At 50.2% G+C, this 23,642-nt stretch overlaps 1 protein-coding gene across 1 annotated transcript in view; it reads left to right on the forward strand.

The window, feature by feature from the left end:
• Window positions 1-23,642, forward strand: part of KIAA0556 (KIAA0556 ortholog) — a 241,683-nt gene that overhangs the window by 179,752 nt on the left and 38,289 nt on the right. The window contains exons 14-15 of the mRNA XM_011933461.1: window positions 2,463-2,600; window positions 20,670-21,549. Of these exons, the coding sequence (XP_011788851.1) occupies window positions 2,463-2,600; window positions 20,670-21,549 (1,018 nt within the window). The remainder of the gene's footprint in view (window positions 1-2,462; window positions 2,601-20,669; window positions 21,550-23,642) is intronic.

Here is a 23,642-nt window from a genome sequence, read left to right on the forward strand (position 1 = left end):
CAGGCCCACAGAGGTTGCTTATTGGCAGATGGGACTTGCTGCTGCTGCCCTAAACAAGGACCACAGACTCAATGCCTACAGGGGCCAGGCAGAGGCAGAAGAGGGAAGCGAGGTGGATGTGAAGCAGTAGGGAGTGGTGGGGACCGTGGAGCCCTGGGGAATGGTGGGCTTCAGGGGCTACACACTCTTAGCTCCAGGAAACGGCCGTCAGGGTTCCTGAGCTGCCATGTTTTCTGAGTCTGCAGAGGCACCGGAAATCTGGCTGTTTGGAGAAATCTCCCCACTCCACCACCACCTATTTTTGATACAGAGTCTCACTCCATCACCCAGGCTGGAGTGCAGTGGTGTGATCTTGGCTTCCTGCAACCTCCACCCTCCAGGTTCAAGTGATTCCCCTGCCTCAGCCTCTCCAGTAGCTGGAATTACAGGCCCGCCACCATGCCCGGCTAAATTTTGTATTTTTTTTTTTTCTTTTAGTAGAGACAGGGTTTCACTACATTGGCCAGGCTAGTCTTGAACTCCTGACCTCAAATCATCCACCCACCTCGGCCTCCCAAAGTGCTGGGATTACAGGTGTGAGCCACTGCACCCGGCCCTCATATTTTTCCTTTTTTCTTAGAGACAAGGTCTCACTGTGTTGCCCAGGCTAGAGTGCAGTGGTACCAAACTCCTGGGCTCAAGTGATCCTCCCACTTCAGCCTCCCGAGTAGCCAGAACTATAGGCAAACACTGCCATACCCTGCTAATTAAAAAAAATTTTTTTGTAGAGACAAGGTCTCTCTATATTACTTAGGCAGGTCTCTAACTCCTGGCCTCAAACGATCCTCCTGCCTCAGCCTCCCAGATCACTGGGATTAAAGGTATGAGCCACTGCACCTCTCTGAATCTCCCCATTTTTAAATGTTGGCAATGAATTTGTGTTTTGCTTTGTTTTTTTTAACATTGCATGAACCAAACAAATACCCCTGCAAGCCAGATCCAGCTTACAGTCTGTTCTCTGTTTGTTTGTTTTTTGGGTTTTTTTGGAGATGGAGTTTGGAGTTCAGTGACACAATCTCGGCTCACTGCAACATCCACCTCACGAGTTCAAGCTATTCTCCTGCCTCAGCCTCCTGAGTAGCTGGGATTACAGGAGTGCCCCACCACACCCAACTAATTTTTTTATTATTAGTAGAGACAGGGTTTTGCCAAGTTGGCCAGGCTGGTCTCAAACTCCTGACCTCAGGTGATCCATCTGTCTCCCAAAGTGCTGGGATCAGAGATGTGAGCCATCACGCCTGGCCTACAGTCTCCTCCCTAAAGCTTTAATGAAAGGGCAGATGTTAGGAGGCACACTCCATTTATGCATTCACTTAGTCATTTATTTATTACACAAAGGGTTGTTTTTTCTTTTTTTTTTCTTTTTTTTTTTTGGCATCTTCCATGTGCCAAGAAACTGTGCTAAAAGCCTAGGGTTCTGGAATAACTAGACACGACCCCTTCCCTTGAGCTCACGGCTGAATGGGGGCATGACATGGATGTGAAAAAAGATGATCGTGGGACCCCGAGATAGGCACCACACTCGGGGACTGCAAGGAGCCAAGGGCACTTGGATTTGCTGAATTCCCCAGATTGAGAAGGTTAGGAAGAGAATTGCGAGAATTGCAAGCAAGCAGAGGCCCACCCTGTGCCAAGGCACCGCGTCGAGCTAGCGTGGACACCTTCGGGAGCAGCCGTGAGTTTTGTCCCAATGGAGAGTGAATAGGTATTGCAGAAAGCCAAGAAAAGGCGGCTGGGGCTGAGAAAAGTCCCCCAGTTTGGCTTTTTCCATCTGCACCCAAAGCACTCATGACATGCAATTTTGTCGGTGCGAAGGAGAATGACAGCAAGGCGTCCCTGTTCACCTGTCCCTGGGGCCTCCATCACGGGGAGTCTGCAAACTGAAGCCTCCAAGCTTGGAAACCCTGAAAGGAACAGAATAAATCCCAGGGCTCAGTACCCTGGCCCTGGCCCAGCCAGCGCCTGATCCAGTGGCTTGCTTTCTTTTCTATTTTAAAATTTTAAAAATTCGGCAGGGTTTTACAAAAGAAAATCAAAGGCTCTGTTTGCCAGGTTAATCAAATAGCGTCCTGTCCTTCTGTCTAGCGTCTTTCCCCTCCCCCAGAGCTCTCCTCAAAGCCGATTAAGTTGATTAAAATAAAGCCCGCTGCATTTTAAATTACGTCTGGTTGGCAGATCAGAGGGGTCCGTGTGGCAGCTTTGTGCAGGGGGTAGGACGGGGTCAGTAGCCTGCTGTGAAGTGCCGTCCAGACGGGGTGATCTGATTCCCCAGTCTGGGTGATGGCAATGGGGTGGCCTGGCTGCCTGCCCTGAGCCCTCACCAGGCCTCTCCTGGTTTTCGTGAGCCAAAGAGCCACTGCCATTTTACTTTGGGGAGAGGCAGAAATGTGCCTAATGATTTCCCTCTCTTGCTGGCCTTCTAGGACAAGAAAGACTCCTCCCCGTGGACCTGCCCCTTCCGCCCGCCTCTCCAGCTGTTTTTTGTTATTCGAAACACAAGACAGCTGGGGGACTTCAGTCTGGCCAAGATCAAGGTTCGGAATTACTGGACAGCTGATGGCGTAAGTAACAGGCGCTGGTTCCCCACTGGGCACTGGGTTGATGGAAACGCTTAGCAGTTTGCCAATAGCCTGATTCCTAAAGTTGCAAAATGGATACATGGAGGCCCTGCTGGCCTTGTGTGTGCAGCAGGAGCCTGCTGGCAGGTTCACACTGCATTCTCATAGCCCCCAGGGACAGAGCTTCCGGCTGCTGGCGTTGGGAGGTGGTATCAGGCCACCCTTGGGGGAACTGGAAAAATACAAGCTGAGACTCAGTTTTACAGATAAGGAAACAGACACACAGAGAGATTATGTAACTTGCCCCAAGTCACATAGCCAGTCAGTGTCAGAGTGAGAATGTGAACGCCTGCATTCGGACTCCAGGCCCTTTCTCCTAGCCTTCACTTCTCAAATGTTAACTTGCACTGACTCATCCGTGGGATCTGGGATCTTGCTAAAATGCAGGTTCTAATTCAGCAGGTCTGGGGCAGGGCCTGAGATTCTGCAGGTCTAGCCAGCTCCCAGGCATCACAATCTTCCTATTCTGTGGACCTCACTGTGACTAGCCAGGCTCTTAACCTCTGGCTGTTGTGCCCCTCTGGTTCTATTTTTTATTTTTTTAAAGACTAGTCAAGTACAGTAATGAGAAGGGGCGATAGAATGGAAAAAGGAGTTCATTCTGTAACTGACTGTGATCAGTCGAGATAACTTGCTACCTTTGGACCTACCACCTCCCATTGCAGGATCCACACCCTCCTTTCTAACCTCACACTATCTACCCTCATGCTGCTGCCTGTGCCCACACCCTTTCCTTCCTTCTCTGGGCTGTTTTTCATGCACTCATAGTTCCATCAGGGAACTAAATAGTGAGGAAGGATGAGAATTCACTTGGCCTATCTGCCCTTCTTATGGTAGACATAGAGGCAACAGTTGTACTTTCCTTTCAAATCTGTAAGGGAAGCAATCGTTCAAGTGAGATTATAAATAGGAATGGAGCGTCACCTTCAGTCTTGCTAGAGACATTAGGGAGTGGTGAGGACTATGGCAGACTGGCAAGCCCATGCCCCAGGGAAAGGGAAGGGTACTTTTCAGCTTCAACTAAGGGTTGCTTTGTAGAATACCAGCCAGTTCTGCTAGATCTTCCCAACATGCCCAGAGAGCTGGATATCTGAGTTTTGACATGAGCCTTCCTTATTTGTAAATGTCAGTAGCTAATTTAAGTTCTTTTTAAACCACCATACAATTCAAACAAAACTCTTCTTTTTGAACTAGCCTGCCGCCGACTGTGCGTAGTGTGGAGAAAGGAGCCCGCCTCAGGCTGGGAGAGATCAGGGAAGGTTCTTGAAGGAACACACACCTGAGCTGTGATGGCAAAGGACAATGGCAGTCAGCAGAGGCAGGAAAGGAGAAAGTGTATCCTGGATGGAGGGCCCTGCATGTTCACAGGCGTGGAGGTGTGAAAGAACATAGCCTCCTAATCGCTCTCACTGGCCGTAGGCCCAACCCAGTCTGTCTCCAGCAGCCTCCAGGGAGATCCAGTCACACATCATTGCTGCTTCAAACCCTCAGAGCCTCCCCTTGGCCCAGAGGATCAAGGTCAACCCCCTGAGTGTGACATCAGAGCCTCCTAATCCCCTCACGCTGGGCCCTGCCTCTCTCCTGTCAGAATGCAGGCTGCCCTGGCTTTCCACCCCCTGACCATGGTAGTGATACCTTTATCCCTGCCCCTCACACCCCCATCTCACTCAACTCAGAATGCCCGTCTCTGCCTCATATTCCTGGAAACCCAGACGTCACTTTCTCCAGGAAGCCGATCCTGCCCCCTGCCCCCTGCCCCTTGCACTTCTCTGGGACCTCGTGAACATGTTCCACCATCTCCTGACCGGAATTTATGGCTACTTTCCCAGGCCACCATGGACCCCTTAAGAGACGTCTCCACCCCGAGTCATCTCCACTCCCACCCTAGTGAAAGGAGAAATACATGGTTGATGAATGAATGAATGAATGAATGAGTTCATGTTCCCAATAATCCATAAGCAGCTGTGTTATCCTTACTGATATCCAGATGAGAGGATAGGAGAGGCTAGGTGGCTTGCACAAGACCACATGGCAGGTTGGAGGCAGAACTGGGAACCTAGTCCCAGAGAGGCAGTCCTCCCCTCTTCCCTCCCTCCTTCCCTCCTTCTGATCCTCCCTTCCTGAGCTGCTCTTGCTAGTTCTGCCACCCACCAGCTGTCCATCCACCTAGTGATCACGTCCCGAGCACCTGTCAGTTGTGAGGCACTGCGAGTCAGGAAACTAACAGGACAGGCAGCCCCGGCCAGCTGTGTGTACACACAGTGCTGCCCAGAGCTTTCTCTCATTTCTGATCTTTGAGGTTGTTTGTTTGCTTGTTTGTTTTTAAACAAACACCTGAAGTTTAAACTTGAAAAAAAGAAGGCCAAGCCACTGGGAACTTGTGGAAATTTCTCTGGGTGTGTCAGACCCGCCTTCTCCACTTGCCAGCCCTGGCCTCTTGTGTGCTCAGAGGCTGGCCCTCAGACCCCGGAATGCAGCCCCAGCCCACATAGTCACGGCACACTGCAAGCATCTGGGGCCAGGTCCTCTCATTCCAAGTCCCACTCAGTGCTTCCTGGCAGGTGGCCATTGGCACCCTCTTCTGGAATGGGCAATGGAACAATGCCAGCTGCCCGGGCCTCTGCCCTGCAGCTCGGCCCTGTCACTGAATATATATCTCAGGACAAGGAAAGCAGATTTTATGTGCAGGATTACAACAAAGATAAGCTTCATCCCTTTTGGCCAGGGCCTGCCTTTGTTCTTTAACCTATGCTCAGCCTTCCTTGTGCTTATAGAATTGTCTAAAAAGGCATAGGGTCTTAAGAGTCCCTCAGGAGCTTGGGGTGTCGTCACGGGTGCGTGGGGGAGCTGTTGGCTGCAGGGATTTGAGAGCCGAGGTCTTTCCACACCCAGGGTGGAGTGTGGAGGACTGCGGTTCCTGCCGGGCACCGCTTATGTAACACACACCCATTTGTTGCCAGAATTTACCAGGAGCAGAAAAGCGCAAACAAATGCAGCTGCAGGTTGGTTTGATTTAGTATTCTCCAGAGGATGCTATTACTGTGTGTTTTAGAGGAGATAAAATGAGAGTTTATAGGAAATATAGCTTGGCCTGGTAGACATGGCTTGTTAATACAGTGTTTTGTGTATGGGAATCTGAAGAAGAAAAGTTAAATGTGGGCAGCTAATCCAACCAAGGCTTATTTAGAAGGGAAGAAAGGAAGGGATTAGAAAAAGGGGAGTCTCTTTTATTGGGAAATGTGCTGCCTGTGAAATCCTCACGCTAGCATTTACGGACTCCTTCCCCCCTCACTTAGTGATGCTGTAAGTGTCAGCTGGGCCAGAGGAGAGGGATGGGAGAGGCGAAGTGAGGACGTGGAGGCTGCACTGCCACCACAGCAGTGCACAGAAGGCAGCAAACAGATGCCTCTGCTTGTGACAGCTGCCATTTATTCAATGCCATAGGTATCAGGCACGTATAGGCACCCTGTGGGCACTCAGTAAATATTCAATGCATGAATGAATAGCTGAACAAATGAATCATCTCAGTTAACCCCCAGTGGTCCTATGAGGCAGGTAGTGGTATTTCCCATCTTATAGACGAAGAAACCAGAACTTCGGACAGTGAGATCCCAGATGGCAAATAGGCTGTGTCTCTTTTGCCAATGCTGATGGGAAACAGCTTGCTGGAGTGCTGTCCTGAGAAAGATCTGGAACCTTCTTTCTGGTTCATCGAGGAAAGGGCGCGATGATTGGTCAGCCACGTCTGCCGTGGGCTCAGGAGGATATGCTACTATGTGTGTCATATCTTTTGGTATTCCCCAGATTAAGTGACTTGCCCAGCTAGCAGGTGGTAAGAGACAAAGCCAGGGAGGGGAATTTGAGGTCCGCTTTGTCTTTCTCTGGTTTTTCACGGCACTGGTTCTCCTGCAGAGTGGCATCTGTTGGGAGGAAGAAACCGATAGTCTCCCTTCTATAGTAGGTAATAACTCATCCAAAAAGTGGGCTTCCAGCAGCTCTCCATGCTCCATCTGTTTGCCTTTATAGTAGTCATATTAGCTATGTGTGACAGTACAGATAAGCACACCATCCCCATCATCACCCACAGCGTCACCACGCAAGTGCCGCCTCCAGCCTGGTCACACTAGGAAGTGGGACAGCAGTGAGCATCCAGGCAGGACGGGCACCCAGGGTATATTTCATATACAGAAAGGCACTCATTAAATTGTTTTTGATAAACAAATGCTACATTTCCCCAGGGGCATATTTCTGTGACATGTAATGTGGTCTAGGCCAGGGGTCCCCAGCTCCCAGGCCACAGACCAGTACCAGTCCGAGGCCTGTTAGGAACCAGGCCGCATAGCAGGAGGTGAGCCCCGGATGAGCCAGCATGACCGCCTGGGCTCTGCCTCCTGTCAGGTCAGCAGCGGCATGAGATTCTCACAGGCATGGGAACCCTATTGGGAACTGCACATGTGAAGGGTCTAGGCTGTACGCTCCTTATGAGAATCTAACGCCTGATGATCTGAAATGGAACAATTTCATCCCAATACCATCCCCACCCCTGCCACCATCCATGACAATAACACAGGACAGTGAACGAGGGCCACAGGGAGGAGGAGGCCGGGCTGCTTGGAGCCAGGTGGCCAGAGTCCTTCCCCGAGCTCAGTGATGACCAGGAGCATCCATGGGGCATCTGTGGGAAGGGCATTCCCCACAGGGCACAGCAGGAGCAAAGGCCCTGCAGCAGGAGTTCAAGGACTGTGGTTTTGCCAAGTGGCTGGAGCATGGGGAACAAGGAGTGTCATGGGAGGTCCCAGAGGGAGGTGGGGACAAGATCCTGTGAGCCAGCAGGTTTGGATCTGATTTGGAGACAGGCAGAATATAGTATGGTCAGAGCCAGCCCATCTGAGACCATGTGGCCTGGGGCAGGTTACCTCACATCTCTATGCCTCAGCGTTATCTGGAAAATGGGATATTGTCCAGTGAATGCATGTAAAGTGCTCTGAGTTGTTCCTGGCCTCCTGCCCTCTGTACAAGGGTCAGTTATTAGTGTCATCACTGGAGGCTTGTGAGCAGGGTGACATGATCTGATGGATGATGTTTGTTTGTTTGTTTGTTTGTTTGTTTGTTTGTTTGTTTGTTTGTTTTTCTAGATAGTCTCTCTCTGTTGCCCAGGCTGGAGTGCAGTGGCGTGATCATGGCTCACTGCAGCCTCAACCTCCTGGGTTCAAGTGTTCCTCCTACCTCAGCCTCCCAAGTAGCTGGGACTCCAGGTGTGCACACCACCACAGCTAGTTTTTTTTTTTTTATTTTTTGCAGAGATAGGCAGGTCTCAAACTCTTGGCCTCAAGTCATCCTCCCACCTCAGCTGGGATTACGGGTGTGAGCCACCACCCCCGGTCCTGACTGAGGAATTTAAAAGACTACTCTGGTTGATTTGGAGAATGGATCAGGGAGCAGAGGGAGCCCAGAGAGAGGAGGCTGAAGACACAGTCTAGCTGAAGAACAGCCTAGCTGAAGATGGTGGTGGCTTGGATGAGGGTGTCAGTGCTCCTGGGGTGCCCTTTGGGTGGGTTCAACTCATCCTATGGCTATTTGCATTTTCAGCAATGCCTTTTTCTGGGAAGAAGATTGCAAATGAATGCAAAAGTAAAGGGATTAGTTCAGTAATGAGGCGTGTGTCCATCACCTACTTCAATAATTATCAACATTCTGCTATTGTTGTTTCACGTATCCCCCTAACATTTGAAAGCAAATTGTAGTTATCACACTATTTCACTCATAAATCCTTCAGTATACATCTCTAACAAAAAAAGACATTTGTTTGTTTATTGTTCTGTAACCTTGATGACACTATCGTGCGTAGCCATAATTAATTATCATGCTCTGATACCCACTTCATATTTAAACATTCCTAATTCTCTCAAAATTATTTCTTTTACACTTGGTTTGTTTGGATCTGATACAAACCAAGACCAAACATTGCAATGACTCGGAAGTCAAAGATGTAACCTTCATTTGGTCACCCGAGTCAGTGTGGCCTGATGGCTCTGCCCCATGGCAGGGCTTGGGCACTGGGGGGCCCAGGAAGTATGATGGGCATCTTAGCAGGGCAACTGGTGAAAAGGGGACTGACCCCATTGCGTGGGAAGCTTCCTGAGCTGTGGACCTCAGGCTTGGTCTAGGCCACTGCCAATGGCCAGAGGGTGCTTTCCGTTGGGTGGGATGCAGTGAGTACAGTCTGTGGGCAGTGTCCTCACTCGGGTAGGTACAGACATGGTAGCCATGAGAGTTCCAAGAGGGTCAGCCTTAAAGCGGGTCCCCAGCCAGCAGGGGAAGGAGAAGTGAACAGAGAATTCAGCCTTTATTTATTTATTTATTTAGAGACAGAGTCTCGCTTTGTCACCCAGGCTGGAGTGCAGTGGCCCGATCTCAGCTCACTGCAAACTCCACCTCCTGGGTTCAAGCAGTTCTCCTGCCTCAACCTCCTGAGTAGCTGGGACTACAGGCAGGCATGCACCACCATGCCCAGCTAATTTTCATATTTTCAGTAGAGACGGGTTTTGCCATGTTGGCCAGGCTGGTCTCGAGCTCCTGACCTCAAGTGACCACTTGCCTCAGCCTCCCAAAATGCTGGGATTTACAGGCATGAACCACTGGGCCCAGCCACATTCAGCCTTTAAAGAGAGCAGCACCACAAGAACATGGGGATTCAGAGCCAGGCTCTACTCCTAGAGAGAATGAAAGTGGATGCAGAGCCAGCATGGAAGCTGAGACCCATGTCCTGTGCTATGCAGACCAGGTGGGCAGGCTGCAACTGGAAGTAGGCAGATGTCTGGGCAGGGGAGGGCTGCCCACCCAGGTGTAGGTGCTGACTGGCGCAGCAGGAGAAATCACAGATCACCTGGAGGGTGGAGCTTCCCACCTGCCTCCTGCCAGCCTTGGCCAGGACTGACTCAGTAGCTGAGCCTGTTGATTGGAGTTCTCAGTAGCAGGGCTGTTTTATCAGCCAGGATTCTCTTGGTAGCAAAAGACAGAAAACCCAATTAAAACTGAGTTAAGCACAAAATAGAAGTCTTTGGCTCATGTAAGAGAAGACGCTGGGTGGCTGGCTTTAGGTATGGCGGCATCCAGGAGTTCACATGATGTCATCGGGAATCTGCCTCCCTCCATCACTTAGCTCTCTTCTCTCTTCTCCTCTGCTGGCCTCATCCTCAGGTTCCACGTGGTAGCCCCCAGTGGCATCAGGTTCATGTTTATTTCAGCAGCCCCCGCAGAAAGAGACTGTCCTCATGAAAGCTGCAATCTAGCGCTTATTATTGGTCAGACCTGCATTGCTACCTGGGGTGGGCCCACATTATTCACATGAGGTGAAATTAAGAGAAGCTGGATTTTCAATGGGAAATTGAAGTGCTGCCTCTGAAAGAGGGAAAAATCACCAGGGAAGATAGAAAATCATACCCAACCTAGGTCCTTTTTCTTTTTCTCCAAGAACATAGGAGTCACATGCTGTTGAATTTATTCATCAGCTCCCAAACTTAAACCTTCCTTGACACTTAACCACATATCAAAGCTGCAGGCCTGACCACTGGATCTCTATTTCTGGCCTTTCTTACTGTGAATGCACACTACTCCCACTTGGCACACCCAAACCCTGCCCATCTGTCCACCCACGCCAGGCTTCCTTCTCCACTTCCTTTTTCTGTCTATGCCAGCTCCTGGCTCATAACTTTGATCCTCTGACTTCCCTTTGCCCCTCACTGTCAGGCATCTCTAAGTCCTACCAGTTCGATTTCCAAAACCAGTCTCCTTCCCAATCCAGCTCATCCCTCCCCTTCTACCTGTTGCTGTGTGAAGCCTTATTCCCGTGTATCCCCATCCTTCCCTCCACTGCTCATGGGCTCAGCCCCTCCTCTCATCAGCAGAGGTTTGTCAGTTGCCCCAAGCCCAGGCATTGTGCTGGGAATCAGCACTGATATGCTGCCTGCCCCTGCAAGCTCGTGCCCAGGCGGGGGAGGCGCGGAACCCTACAGTGAAGGGGATGAGCCCAGGGCCTCCCAGCTGCAGAATGCCTCAGGGGAGCAACTATGACCCACTGCTGTCACATGTCTCCCAGAGCATCCTGGGAAGAAGGCTGGACACAGAGGCTGTGCACCGGTCACCAGATGCAGCTCACAGGTAGACTTCCGCTGGATCACATGTTTTCAAAATTATTTGAATTAATAGCCAACATTTTTAAATTGGGAGGTTTTGCATGAAAATATGAAGTTTTTTGCATTTTTTGAGAAACTAGAAGATCCCACATTTATACCTGGAAACTTAAGTGGAGCTGAGTCACAGCGACATCATTGTCCTTATACCCCATTGCCTGTCTCATTTGCGGTACTTGCCTGGACCCTGAATGCGTTTGCATTGGTGACTTCCACCACTCCCTGACCCCAAAATCTGACTCTCTGGCTCTTTCATGCTTAGATAGCTTTGACCTCCCACTGGCCCCCATAAAACTCTTCCATCCCCAGAGCCTGGAATACCTGACCCCTCTTGTTACAAACCTGCCTTTCAAAACACTGAGGTTCAGCTTGAGCCTGACTTCACAGACAAGCCTCCCCGTACCCCTAGCCTGCCTTAGGCCCCTTCCGGGGGTCTCCAGCCACACCCTTCCTGGCACCAAGTCCCTGCTTCCTGAGGGTGTTCCTTAGGGTCCTGAGTTTCTGACATACAAACAGGCACCCCCGGCCAAATCTGCCCTGTGATGCATTCGGTTTGGTCTTCACAGTGTTTACAGCTTATGAATTGTTCAATGACAACATTTGGAAATTGGCTTTTGATGACCTGGCAATATTCCCTCTCTTTCATCCACTGGCTGGAGCGGAATGCTCCCTGCTTCCTCTGGACTTGAGGGTATGCATCGTTCAGCTCACAGACACCCATGGCTGCGGTGCCACTAGCATTTGCGCATGCAACCCCTTCACCTACAGCTGGTTGTGAGCTCTTCAAGGCGAGGACCCTGGCTTGCTTCCTTTGCATCCCACACAGGCCAGGACCCTCCCCTACCACCCCCGCCCCCCAACACCAAAAGACCCCCATACAGTATGGGCTGCATTGAATAAAATTGCAAGATTTGCATGCCAGGGTCTCAACCCAAATTTAGTTGAGTTTTGACCTCAGAGTGCATGGGGCTCCTCCTATGGCTGCTGCCAACCTCTGCCAGAAACCGGGGGATTGCTGCACTGGGCCCTGCAGAGCATTGTCTCTGAGCCATGCCATCCCGAGCAGCCAGCCTCAATGGGTCTATACATTTAGGTGTGGTACATTAGGTACAAGACATGAGGGTAACCCCTGTTTCTTGCATATGTGGCAAGCAGCATTTTATATAGCACTTTATATAAATCAGCTCATTTATTCTGCACAACAGTCCTATGAGACAGGTACTGCAGTTACCAGCTCCATTTTACAGATGGGGAAACTGAGGTACAGAAAGGCAGAGCAGCTTGCTGACGATCACATGACTACCAGGCAGTCTGGTGCCCACTTCACAGCCCTGCTTTTCTTTTTCTTTTCTTTTCTTTTCTTTTTTCTTTTTTTTTTGAGACAGAGTCTCACTCTGTTCCCCAGCTGGAGTATAGTGACATGATCTCGGCTTACTGCAGCCTCTGCCTCCTGGGTTCAAGCGATTCTCCTGCTGCAGCATCCTGAGTAGCTGGGATTACACATGTGTGGCCCTATACCTGGCTAATTTTTTTGTATTTTTAGTAGAGATGGAGTTTCACCATGTTAGCCAGGCTGGTCTCGAACTCCTGACCTCAGATTATCCGCCCACCTTGGCCTCCCAAAGTGCTGGGATTACAGGCATGAGTTACCGCACACGGCACGGCCCTGCCTTTCTATAGAGCGACCATTGTCACTGGAGAGCCAGGCCCTGCAGGAGCGCAGCAATTACTCCTCATGTTAGTGCCAACCCGGTGTTGCCACACAGCCTAAGTTTTCCAACAGAGGCCAGAAATGCACCTTGTTATGTGAAAGCTCGCAATTTGTAAATATTACTAATAATTCTAAAATTCTTAAATGCTTGGTGAGCTAAACGAGCATGGTTTCAGCCAGAGGACCACCAGTGTGTGAACTAATCAGATCCCATCCACGTTCGTTATCCTGAGTCTGTGATGCCAGGTGGGGCATGGCATGGTCTTCCCAGAGTGTGGCATATAGTAGGTGTTTGTTAAGTGTCTCAGTGTCTTACCATCTTCTTCTGTCCCTTCTAGGAAATCAAATTTCACATCACAAAGAATGGTTTTCACTGGCCTTCCTCTCAAGGGACATGTAAAAGACCATGAAGGTCACTCCCCAATGAAACCAGAACTCCCTGAAAGTTTATTCCCCAAAGCAAGACCTCAGGACAGATAGGAATAGCCCTTTCCCCTGTCCTTGAAGGTCTTGCCTCCTGGGGAGGACAAGCATGTGTCTGTGGACGCTTGGCTAAGCAGTAGGTGCAGAGAACCAGGTTGCAAGCCCAACACTGAAACCTCAGAGGAGACTCAAGTCAACCAGAGTCGGGGATGAGGGGAAGACAGGGAGGGCCAGGGGCTCCCTGGAGGAGTCAGCCCTTGAGCCAGGTCCTGAAGTGTGCGTGGCAGCGCTCTGGGAGACAGCACCTCACCGCCCCCCCACTCCATAGCCCTCCATACCTCGATAGACCTACAGTTGGGATAAAAGCAGTGAGTCCAGGAGACAAACCCTAAACCCCTGGCCCAGAACCCCTGACTCCTTCCTGTTCTGGAGCTAGCACTTCCGGGCAAAGAGCTAGGAAGGACAGCAGCCCATGCTTTTGCTCTGCAGAGGTGCCAGTGAATGTTCCCAGCCAATGACACAACTCCCAGAGTGTGGGACTCCTGCGGTGTGGGCTCCCTGGGCTGTACCTAAAGTCCAGCCAGTGCACATCTGGGCCAAATTCAGTTGTGTTGCCATGCCAAGGCGCCATTTGCCTTAACGGACCCACCTTGGCATGTAGTATTTGGGCCTAGCCAATGTTTCGTTCCAGAGGTTTGTTCTCAGGTTGTATTGGCTGTGCCAAAGGCAGATGCTCCTCTCCAGGGAAAGTGACTTAAGATGCTAAAGCCCACAGTTGTGCTTCGCTGTTGTCACAGTGGAACCGTGCCGCCATGAATCTTTGTTGGGCAGTTGTGTGTTCATTGCAAAAGACATACCATTCTACCCTGGGGCCAGGGAGGAAAGTGGCCTTGCTGAGTTAATTACTTAGATTGAAATAATATTAATATTGTATTAAAAATGCTTTACAGTTTCAGCACAGTTGATTCTCTTGCCAACTATAAAGAAGGAAGAGAAGGACAAAATGTGGGCCAGGAAAGGTGTTCCCATTAACTACACACCAGCCACAGAGTTTCAAAGTGTCCTTTTCAAAATCCATTGCAAAGGGGGTTTGAGGCAGCATGAACAAAAGGCATAAAAATAACTCTAGTTAAGGAAGGAAAAAAAATATTCACACCAAAGAAACAAGACACACACACACACACACACACGCAGAGAGAGAGAGACACAAGGTTCTAAAGGTTAAGACATTCTGGCAGGAAGGAATTTCATCGTGCACTTCCTGGAAGAAGATAGTACAAGGGAGAAAGAGCCTGGGGTTAAAGCTCTGACGACTGGAGCGGGAGGAAGCAGGCTGGTTCATGAGGAGAGGATTTTCCCCCTGGATCCTTTCCTAAAGATGTCCTTTATACAGAACTGCACTGAGGGGGTGTGGAGGAATCCAGACTCACAGAATCTTCCATCCTGCGTTCTTCCTGGGGCAGATGTGGCTCTCATACAGCCTCTAAGCACACCCTTGTGGTATAATGACACTTATGCGGTATATACGTAAATATGTAGAAAAATGTCTCGAAGGACTGGAACCCACGCACATACACACGCCCACCACCCAGTGGAGGTGGAGGTGGGGGCTGGGGTGGGGTAGGAGACAGTTTGTCCATAGGGACTTATTTATTTATTTTATTTTATTTTATTTTATTTTTGAGACCGAGTTTCCCTCTTTTGCCCAGGCTGGAGTGCAGTGGCACAGTCTCAGCTCACTGCAACCTCCACCTTCTGGTTTCAAGTAATTCTCCTGCCTCAGCCTCTCGAGTAGCTGAGATTACAGGCGCCTGCCACCACGCCTGGCTAATTTTTGTATTTTTAGTACAGACGGGGTTTCACCATGTTGGCCAGGCTGGTCTCAAACTCCGGACCTCATGATTTGCCCGCCTCAGCCTCCGAAAGTGTTGGGATTATAGGTGTGAGCCACTGCACCTGGCCCATAGGGACTTATTTAAAAAAAAAAAAAAGGCCAGGAACAGTAGTTCACACCTGTAATCCCAGCACTTTGGGAGGCCTAGGCAGATGGATCACCTGAGGTCAGGAGTTCGAGACCAGTCTGGCCAACATGGTGAAACCCCGTGTCTACTAAAAATACAAAAAATAGCCGGGCATAGTGGCGTGCCTGTAATCCCAGCTACTCGGGAGACTGAGGCACGAGAATCGCTTGAACCTGGGAGGCAAAGATTGCAGTAAGCTGAGATCACAGCACTGTACTCCAGCCTGGGTGACAGAGAGAGATGCTGTTTCAAAAAATAAAAATAAAATTTTAAAAAAGGATGGAGGCTCAGAGCTCCACCGGTACAGGTGCTCCTGACAGTGGCTAGGCTAGCATGGGCCAGGACTGTGGCTTTCTTGGAATCTAGCTTGACCCACAGAAAGATGGTGGTTAAGACTTTAGCATGCCAGCCATAGTGGCTTACCACACACCAGCCATGTGACCTTGGGGAAGGCATGTGCCTCAGTTTCTCCATCCATAAGATGGGGCCCTAATGCTTCCCTTGCAGGATTGTTCTGAGGATGGTGTAGGACAAGGCAGTCTGTTATCCTTTAAACAGAATATCCAGAGAAGTGACTAATATTCATTCCCTACAGGGACCCTACTCTGGTGATCCTTGGGCCACATCTGCCCATGAATGTGGCTTGTTTGGCCTGCAGACTGCTGGAAACATTTCAGAGCTCAGAGCTGCCAGGCAGGGCATGACCCTCCCACCTCCCCCATGACCCCTGCATACCACTGGTTTCCACCTGAGCCCACTCCTCTCTCTTACCTCCCTGACCCCTGCCTGCGCCTGCTTCCTTCTCTCAGTTCCCTCTCCACCAGACATCTTGGTGGGGACAGGGCAGCTGATGGCTGGGGGTCAGATGGGCTCTGGACTGGGGAAGGAAGATGGGTGGCCATGTCATGGAAGTCGGGCACCCTATTAGGAAAGCTAGGATGCCCGCCTTGTGACTGTGCTGGACTAGATGGTTTCCCCATCTCCCACCACCTCTTTAAAGGAAGGCGTTTCTGTGTCACCAGATGTCCCTATGGCAGTAATTTTGCACGGCCAGCCACTGAAAACTGCCCATGCTGTCCTTCTCAAATAGCTGTTTCCCAATGAATTCACAGCATGCACTTGCTCTGTGCCTCTGCTAAACAGAGAATCCATCCATATAAACATGTAAAAGAGTGCTTTGAGAATCGACTTTTCTGACAGTCGGCAAAGAGTAGCCTGTCATCCGCAATTGGATGATTGAAGCCGAGTTCCTGTGGTGTAACACAGGCTGGATGGTTCTCCTTCTAAATTGCTGCAGAAACCTCTGTAACTCAGTGATCCTGAAATTTGTTAGCTCCTACTCACCTAGCGTTCGGGAAGGCTAAGCAGGAGATTAGTATAGGTGAACATCTCCGGGGTGTCGGATGCCATCTCCCAAGAGCAGATCAGAAGCCAAGGCAACGTGGGAAATAGATGATCTGGAGGTGAAACCCACAGACCGCCGCTTTTCTGATCAGGTTGGTTCTTAGAGCACTATTGAGAGAGCAGTGCTGTCCAGGAGAGAATGCTGTGTTTATTCATTTGCTATTCCAAAGTAAATTATTTATTTATTTATTTATTTATTTATTTATTTATTTATATTTATTTAGAGACGGACCTTCACTATCGTCACCCAGGCTGGAGTGCAATGGCACGATCTCAGCTCACTGCAACTTCCGCCTCCCAGGTTCAAGCGATTCTCCTGCCTCAGCGTCCCGAGTAGCTGGGATTACAGGTTCACACCATCACGCCAGGCTAATTTTTGTATTTTTAGTAGAGATGGGGTTTCACCATGTTGGCCAGACCGGTCTTGAACTCCTGACCTCAGGTGATCCATCCACCTCGGCCTCCCAAAGTATTGAGATTACAGACGTGAGCTACCGCACCCAGCCCAAAAATAATTGTTGGGTGGCTACAATGTACCCTTGGACGAGACGGGCAGGACCTCAGCTGTCTTGGAGCCTAACTTTGAGTGGGAAAAGCAATAAATAAATTAAAAGCTGATAAGCAAGACCATTCAGAGACTAAAGGGAAATCAAACAGGGCAATAAGATAGAGGGGACTGATGAGGTGGGGCTGCTCTAGAGAGATAGTCACAGAAGGCCCTGAACAGAAGAAGGAGCAAGGCTGTGGGCATCTGGGGCAGAGCATGCCAGGCAAGTGCACAGGCTCTAAGGCAGGAACAGGCTGAGCCACGTCAAGGAACCGAGGCAGGTGCCAGGAGCCAGAGTCAGAGAGGTCAGTGAGCACCCCTGAAGGGGGGTAGGATTTATTGTCAGTGCCATAGGAAGTCACTGGGCAGCTTTAAGCAGGAGGCTCCCAGGATCTGATTTCAGTTGTTAAAAAAAGACTCACTGCTGTGTGGAAAATGAAGTGAGTGCAGTGTCTAGGGGAGACAGCCCCAAGTGGAGGCGGAGAGACCAATTGGAGGCGACGGTGGTGTCTCTCGGGGAGACCCTGGTGGCCCAGGCAGCAGCACACTCGGGCGAGGGGGTCAGCTCCAGGGTGTGTTCTGGAGAAAGAGCTGAGGGACGTGTCGACACGCTGGATGTGAGTGAGAAAGTGAGAGGGGACGAGGGGATGAGGGGACGGTGAGCTTTTTAGCAACTGCTCGAATGACGGACCCGTTTTTAAGATAGTTGAAGACTAGGTTTGGAGAAGGTGATTTCAGAATTCTGTTTCGGGCACACCAGGCACAGTGATTCACACCTGTAATCCCAGCGCTTTGGGAGGCCAAGGCAGGAGGATCTCTTGAGCCCAGGAGCTCAAGACCAGCCTGGGCAACAAAGTGAGACCCTGTCTCTACAAAAAAATAATTTCTTTTAATTAGCTGGCCATAGTGACGTGCACCTGTAGTCCCAGCTATCCAGGAGGCTGACACAGGAGGGTCACTTGAGCCCAGAAATTCAGGTTGCAGTGAACCCTGATTAAGCCACTGAACACAAGCCTGGGCAACAGAACAAGACCCTGTCTCTTAAAAAAAAGGAGACCATTCTGTTTGGGCATTTTAATACTGGAATACCTGTTAGATATCCAGGAAGAGAGGCCAAGCAGTCACTTGGGTCTTGGTGGAAAGGTCAGGGTTGGAGATGAAAATAACTGGGAGCCTGGGACCTGAATGAGACCACCTGGAGAGCGAGGGAAGAGCACTCAGGAGGCCTTGGACTGAGCCCCGGGCAGCCCAGTCCTTCCAGGTGCAGCCGAAGAAGAGGAAGTAGCCCAGGAGTCGGGCAGACTCAGCCAGCGAGGCAGGAAGAAAGCCGGGTGGGTGCAGAGCCACACAAGCCCCAGGGAGGAAAGTCATCGCAAAGGAGGAGAAGCTGCTGAGTACTGCCGAGCCGCCACACCCACCCACTCCCCACCCCCCAGAACTGAGAAATTCCCATTGCCTATGGCAGTCGGCTGGACCCTGTAATTTAGGAAGCAGACACTTCTGAGAGTCATTAGTAATGGCACCAGGACAACAGGTATAAATCAGAAGTGTCCCTGACAGACAAGGATAGACCGTCACCCTAGTTATCGGTGCCTGGGTCAGGTGGGTTCCACGTGCAGGTGGAGGTAGAAGCCCAACGGGAGGAGGAACAAGGGGTAGTGGGAGGAGGAGCCACAGGGACAGTGACACTCAGAGATTCACATATAGGGTGACAGACAGATCATGGGGGACCCCTGCAATGGAATATTCTTTAGCAGTAGAAAGGAAAGGAACTGTCAGTTGCCATAACACAGGCGAATCTCAGAGCAGTTATGATGACTGAAAGAGCCAGTCAAAAAAGACTACATGCAACATGATTCCTTTCTGTAAACATTCCAGAAAGGATGATCAGTGTATAGGGAGGGACCACAGCTGGGTGGTTGCCTGGGGCCGGGGAAGGAGGAAGGGGAGACAGGGGTTACCAAGGGGCACGAGGAAACCTTAGGGGTGATAGGTACGTTTGTTCTCTTGAGTGTGATGGTTTCATTGGCGTAGACACATGTTAAAACTTATCAAGCTGTATCTGTTAAATATGCACAATTTATTGTATGGGATGTGTATTCTATTCCTTGATAAAGCTGGGAAAAGAGTTTTGCTGTAAAGAGGATGAGACAAGTGGAACAGTAGCAGGAGGTGTGATTTTATCTTAAGCATAGAAGGAATAGAGCTGAACCTGTGTGACATGGGGGCATTTAGGCTGGCAGAGAGGAGAGCAAGGTGGGGACCCTTTGTGAAGGTTACTGCATGTCACGTGGAGGGCTTTGGAATTTATCCCATCATCGGCATGGTTCTGCACCCCGTCATGTGAAGAAATCACCTGGAGAACTTGTTTTGAGTCCAGAAGCTACCTACAGGCTGCCCTTGAGGCAGCGGTCGTCACACGGCATCCTCCTGGCTCCCTTCCGACTGCAGCTGCTGTGGATGTGGGACAGTCCCCGCATGTGGACAGCGCCCTGCCTCAGGTGCTCGTGGGGTGCTCTGCCGTGGGAGCACACTCAGCTCGTGCATGTGTGGGTGCATTAGTGCCCCGAGGGCAGCCTTGAACTAGCAGTGGATAAATGTCCCAGTCTTGGAGAGACATTTGCAACATGCTTATTTAAGTAGAAGACTCCCATGATCTGATTTCAGTTAAAAAAAAAAAAAAAAAAAAAGACTCACTGCTGCATAGAAAATGAAGTGTGAGTGCAGGATTTGGAGGAGACACCGCAGAGTGGAAGCGGAGAGACCAATTAGGAGGCGGCAGTGGTGTCTCTGTCAGAGACCCTGGTGGCCTGGGCAAGGAAGGCAGCAGCACATTCCGGGCAGAGAGGTCAGACCCAGGAAGTGTTCTGGAGAGAGAGGCGAGGGACAGCTGGCAGATTGGATGGGCAAGTGAGAAAGAGAGGGATCAAGGGGGCCACGAGGTTTTTGGCAACTGCTTCAAGGATGGAGCCATTTTTAAGATAGGTGAAGACTAGGGTTGGGGAAAGTGAGTTCTTGGAGTTCCACAGAGGGCCCCCATGGGAAGGAGCACCAGTTGGCCACAGCAGTGACCAGCTCAAAAAAAATTGGGTATTTCCTTTTTCCTACCCTATCTTACTTTCCCCATTTCCTCTTGGACTCACCTGCCAAATACTCGACTTGCACCCAAGTCCTTGTCTCAGCCTCTGCTTTTACGGTCTCCCAATTGTGATGCCTGCCGAGGCCAGGAAGGCTGTGTTTTATAAGCACTTCAGGCTTTTTGATGCAGATGGTCTCAGGAACTGGACTTTAAAGAACACTGCTATAGGCTGTGAAAAAAACATGAAGGATTTCACACAGGGGAATGACTGGACAGATTTGCTCTGGTAGAAAATTAACTCTGGTGGCAATGTGAAGTCCAAGTTAAAGTAGCAAGAGACGGGAAGCAGGGGGACCAATTAGTAGGCTATTACAAATGTCCCAGCAGGAGGTAATGATGACGAAGGCAGCGATTGAGGCCGTCTCTGTGAAAGTCCTTTGATTTATAGAGTATGTAACGGTTCACACGGAAATGAGACCAAGCCTAGTTTCACACCTCCAGCACTGTCGTTTTCAAAAGCTCACATTTCTAGCATTTCACATTTTCTTTTCTCTTTTTGGTATCTTCGACTTCCAAAATTTCATACATCAGTCTGATGCTATGCATCTTCACTTTATTAAATCTTGTGGTTTCAGGATCTTGACATTGGTGCCAAGAACGTGAAGCTTTACGTCAACAGAAACCTCATCTTCAATGGCAAGTTAGACAAAGGAGACAGGGAGGCCCCGGCTGACCACAGCATCCTGGTTGACCAGAAGAACGAGAAGAGTGAGCGACTGGAGAACACTGTGAACATTCACTCGGAAGAAAGCAGAGGCGCCCACGAGATGGCTGGCGCCAGCGGGGACAAGGAGCTTGGTCTCGGTTGCCCACAGCCAGCTGAAACATTAGTGGATGCAAAGCTATCTTCACAAGGAGATGTGTCTGGCGAAAGGAGGAATTCAACTAATTGCGGGAAAGACAGTTTGTCCCAGGTAGAGGAATATTTGAGACTGTCGGCAGCCCCCGCTTTTATAGGTGACATGCCCAGTGCTCCTGCCACCTCCCCACCTGTCAGGTGCCCTCCTGTCCACGAGGAGCCCTCTCTCATCCAACAACTGGAAAACCTCATGGGCAGAAAAATCTGTGAGCCACCTGGGAAAACCCCGTCCTGGTTACAACCTTCTCCCACCGGGAAGGACAGGAAGCAGGAAGGCAAGAAGTCAAAACCCCTCTGGCTTAGTCCCGAGAAGCCACTGGCCTGGAAGGGCAGGCTCCTGTCAGACGACGTCATTGGTGAGGGTCCCAGAGAGACTGAGGCTGGGGATAAAGGCCCCCGACGTGAGCCAGGACAGGGGACCAGCCGGAGTATCAACACCAAGGAGAGAACCCAGAGGGCAACCCCCAAAGTCCACAGTGATGACTCAGACATCTTTAACCAGCCCCCCAGCAGAGAGCGCCCTGCTAGTGGGAGGAGGGGCTCAAGGAAGGATGCTGGCAGCAGTAGTCATGGGGACAACCAGTCAGCCAGCAGAGGTAAGCTCCAAAAAGCAGCCTGACTTGGGCACCATCATCCCAGCGCCTCTAATTGGCATGAAGCCAGTTATTCCCTGGACCTCAGTTTCCTTATCTGCAAAACAAGGTGGTTGTTCTCAACTAAGGGGCACAAAATCACTGTCTCAGGGGCCAAAGAGGTACATAAATGAGTGAAATGGGCAAGACACATTTTGCATGGTAAATTCATAGATGTGTTTGTCATTGCCACCAAAGTATGTCCCTTTGCCCGTTTTTCTTGCAACACATGACTTTTCCAAGCCATTTTCCAAAAGACTTTGTTCTCCTACCTTTCATAGAGACATTGGCCTCTAATCACTTCACTTTCTCCAACTGTTAGAAAAATAGGTGGCTACAGTGGCCAGGCCTGAAATCCCAGCACTTCAGGAGGCTGAGGCGGGAAGAGCGCTTTGGCCCAGGAGGTCAAGGCTACAGTGAGCCATGATTGTGCCACTGCACTCCAGCCTAGGTGACACAGCGAGACTCTGTCTCAAGAAAAAAAAGAAAAAATAATAACACAAGTGTGATGATGCATAGCAATTGACACTTGCCTGGGTGTTGGAAGTGGCACAGGGAATAGTGAGGACTTCAGCAATTTGGAGACCATAAGCCCACCCACAGGGCAGCTGCCGCTCCACTCAGGTTTCTAGTCAGCCTTTAGGAATGCAAGGCCAGGCCGGGCGCAATGGCTCACACCTGTAATCCCAGCACTTTGGGAGGCCGAGACGGGCAGATAACTTGAGGCCAGGAGTTCGAGACCAGCCTAGCCAACATGGTAAAACCCTGACTCTACTAAAAATACAAAAATTAGCCAGGTATGGTGATGTGTGCCTGTAATCCCAGCTAACTTGGGAGGCTGAGGCAAGAGGATCACTTGAACCCAGGAGGTGGAGGCTACAGTGAGCTGAGATTGTGCCACTGCACTCCAGCCTGGGCAACAGAGCAAAACTCCATCCCCCCCAAAAAAGTAATGAATGCAAGGCCACTGTACCAGACCTCCCTTTTACCTTTTTCAAGAGAAACCAGAAATGTTTCTTATTTTTTAACTTTGGCAACTGATTGAGATTATTTTTAAACCACTGTATGTGTCAAAAAACAAAAAACAAAACAAAACACATCTGTTGGCAGGACTCGCCCTGAGAGCTTTGTGAACTTTGCAGTAGATGATTAGATGATCTTCAAGGGCATTCCTGATTATGAAAGGAGAGCCCACCAAGGCAGGGAGTCTCAATATTTGCACTCAGATTTGGCTCCTGGGAAGGAGTACGGATAGCAGCTAGGAGTCAAACCATTGAATCCAAACTTGGCCGCTTACAGGCCTGAGACCTCTAGCCTGGGCCTCAGTGTTTTCATCTGTAAAATGGTAATGACTTCCCCACCCAGTGTGGCAAGGAAGGAATGAGATGATGGCTTCCAAATAGCAACACCGAACCTGTCACATGATGAGTGCTCAGCGAGTAGTAGCCATTATTTCAACACTAGCTTGGATGAGGTCCTTTTCCATCCACAGAGCACTCAGGCCTGCCATGCCAGGGCTCATCCCTAGAGCCTCTGAATTGAACCCCACCCCATACCACGTGGAAGCAAAACCCTGGGGCCCGGCTGCCTGAGCATGTATGCTGGCTCCATCACCTCCAACCCACACCTCGGGCAGGTTCTGAACCCTGCTGAGTCTCAGTTTCCTCATCTGTAAAATGACACTAATAATACATGGGGTGCTGGGAGGATCAAATGAGATCATACTTGTGGAGCATTTAACACAGTGCCTGGCACACAGGAGCCCCCAAAGAGAGATTAGCTGTTCTGTCGTCATCATCACCCTCTCTGTGATGCTGCCTCTGGTTGAAATATCTACGCAACGCCAAGGCATACATTTTGTTTTCCAGTTTTATTTTCTTATTTTCTTTTTTTTTTTTTTTTTTTTTGAGATGGAGTCTCGCTCTGTTGCCCAGGCTAGAGTGCAGTGGCCGGATCTCAGCTCACTGCAAGCTCTGCCTCCCGGGTTTATGCCATTCTCCTGCCTCAGCCTCCCGAGTAGCTGGGACTACAGGCACCCGCCACCTCGCCCGGCTAGT

Source organism: Colobus angolensis, unplaced genomic scaffold (assembly GCF_000951035.1).
Source record: "Colobus angolensis palliatus isolate OR3802 unplaced genomic scaffold, Cang.pa_1.0 Scaffold128, whole genome shotgun sequence".
Classification (NCBI taxonomy): Eukaryota; Metazoa; Chordata; class Mammalia; order Primates; family Cercopithecidae; genus Colobus; species Colobus angolensis.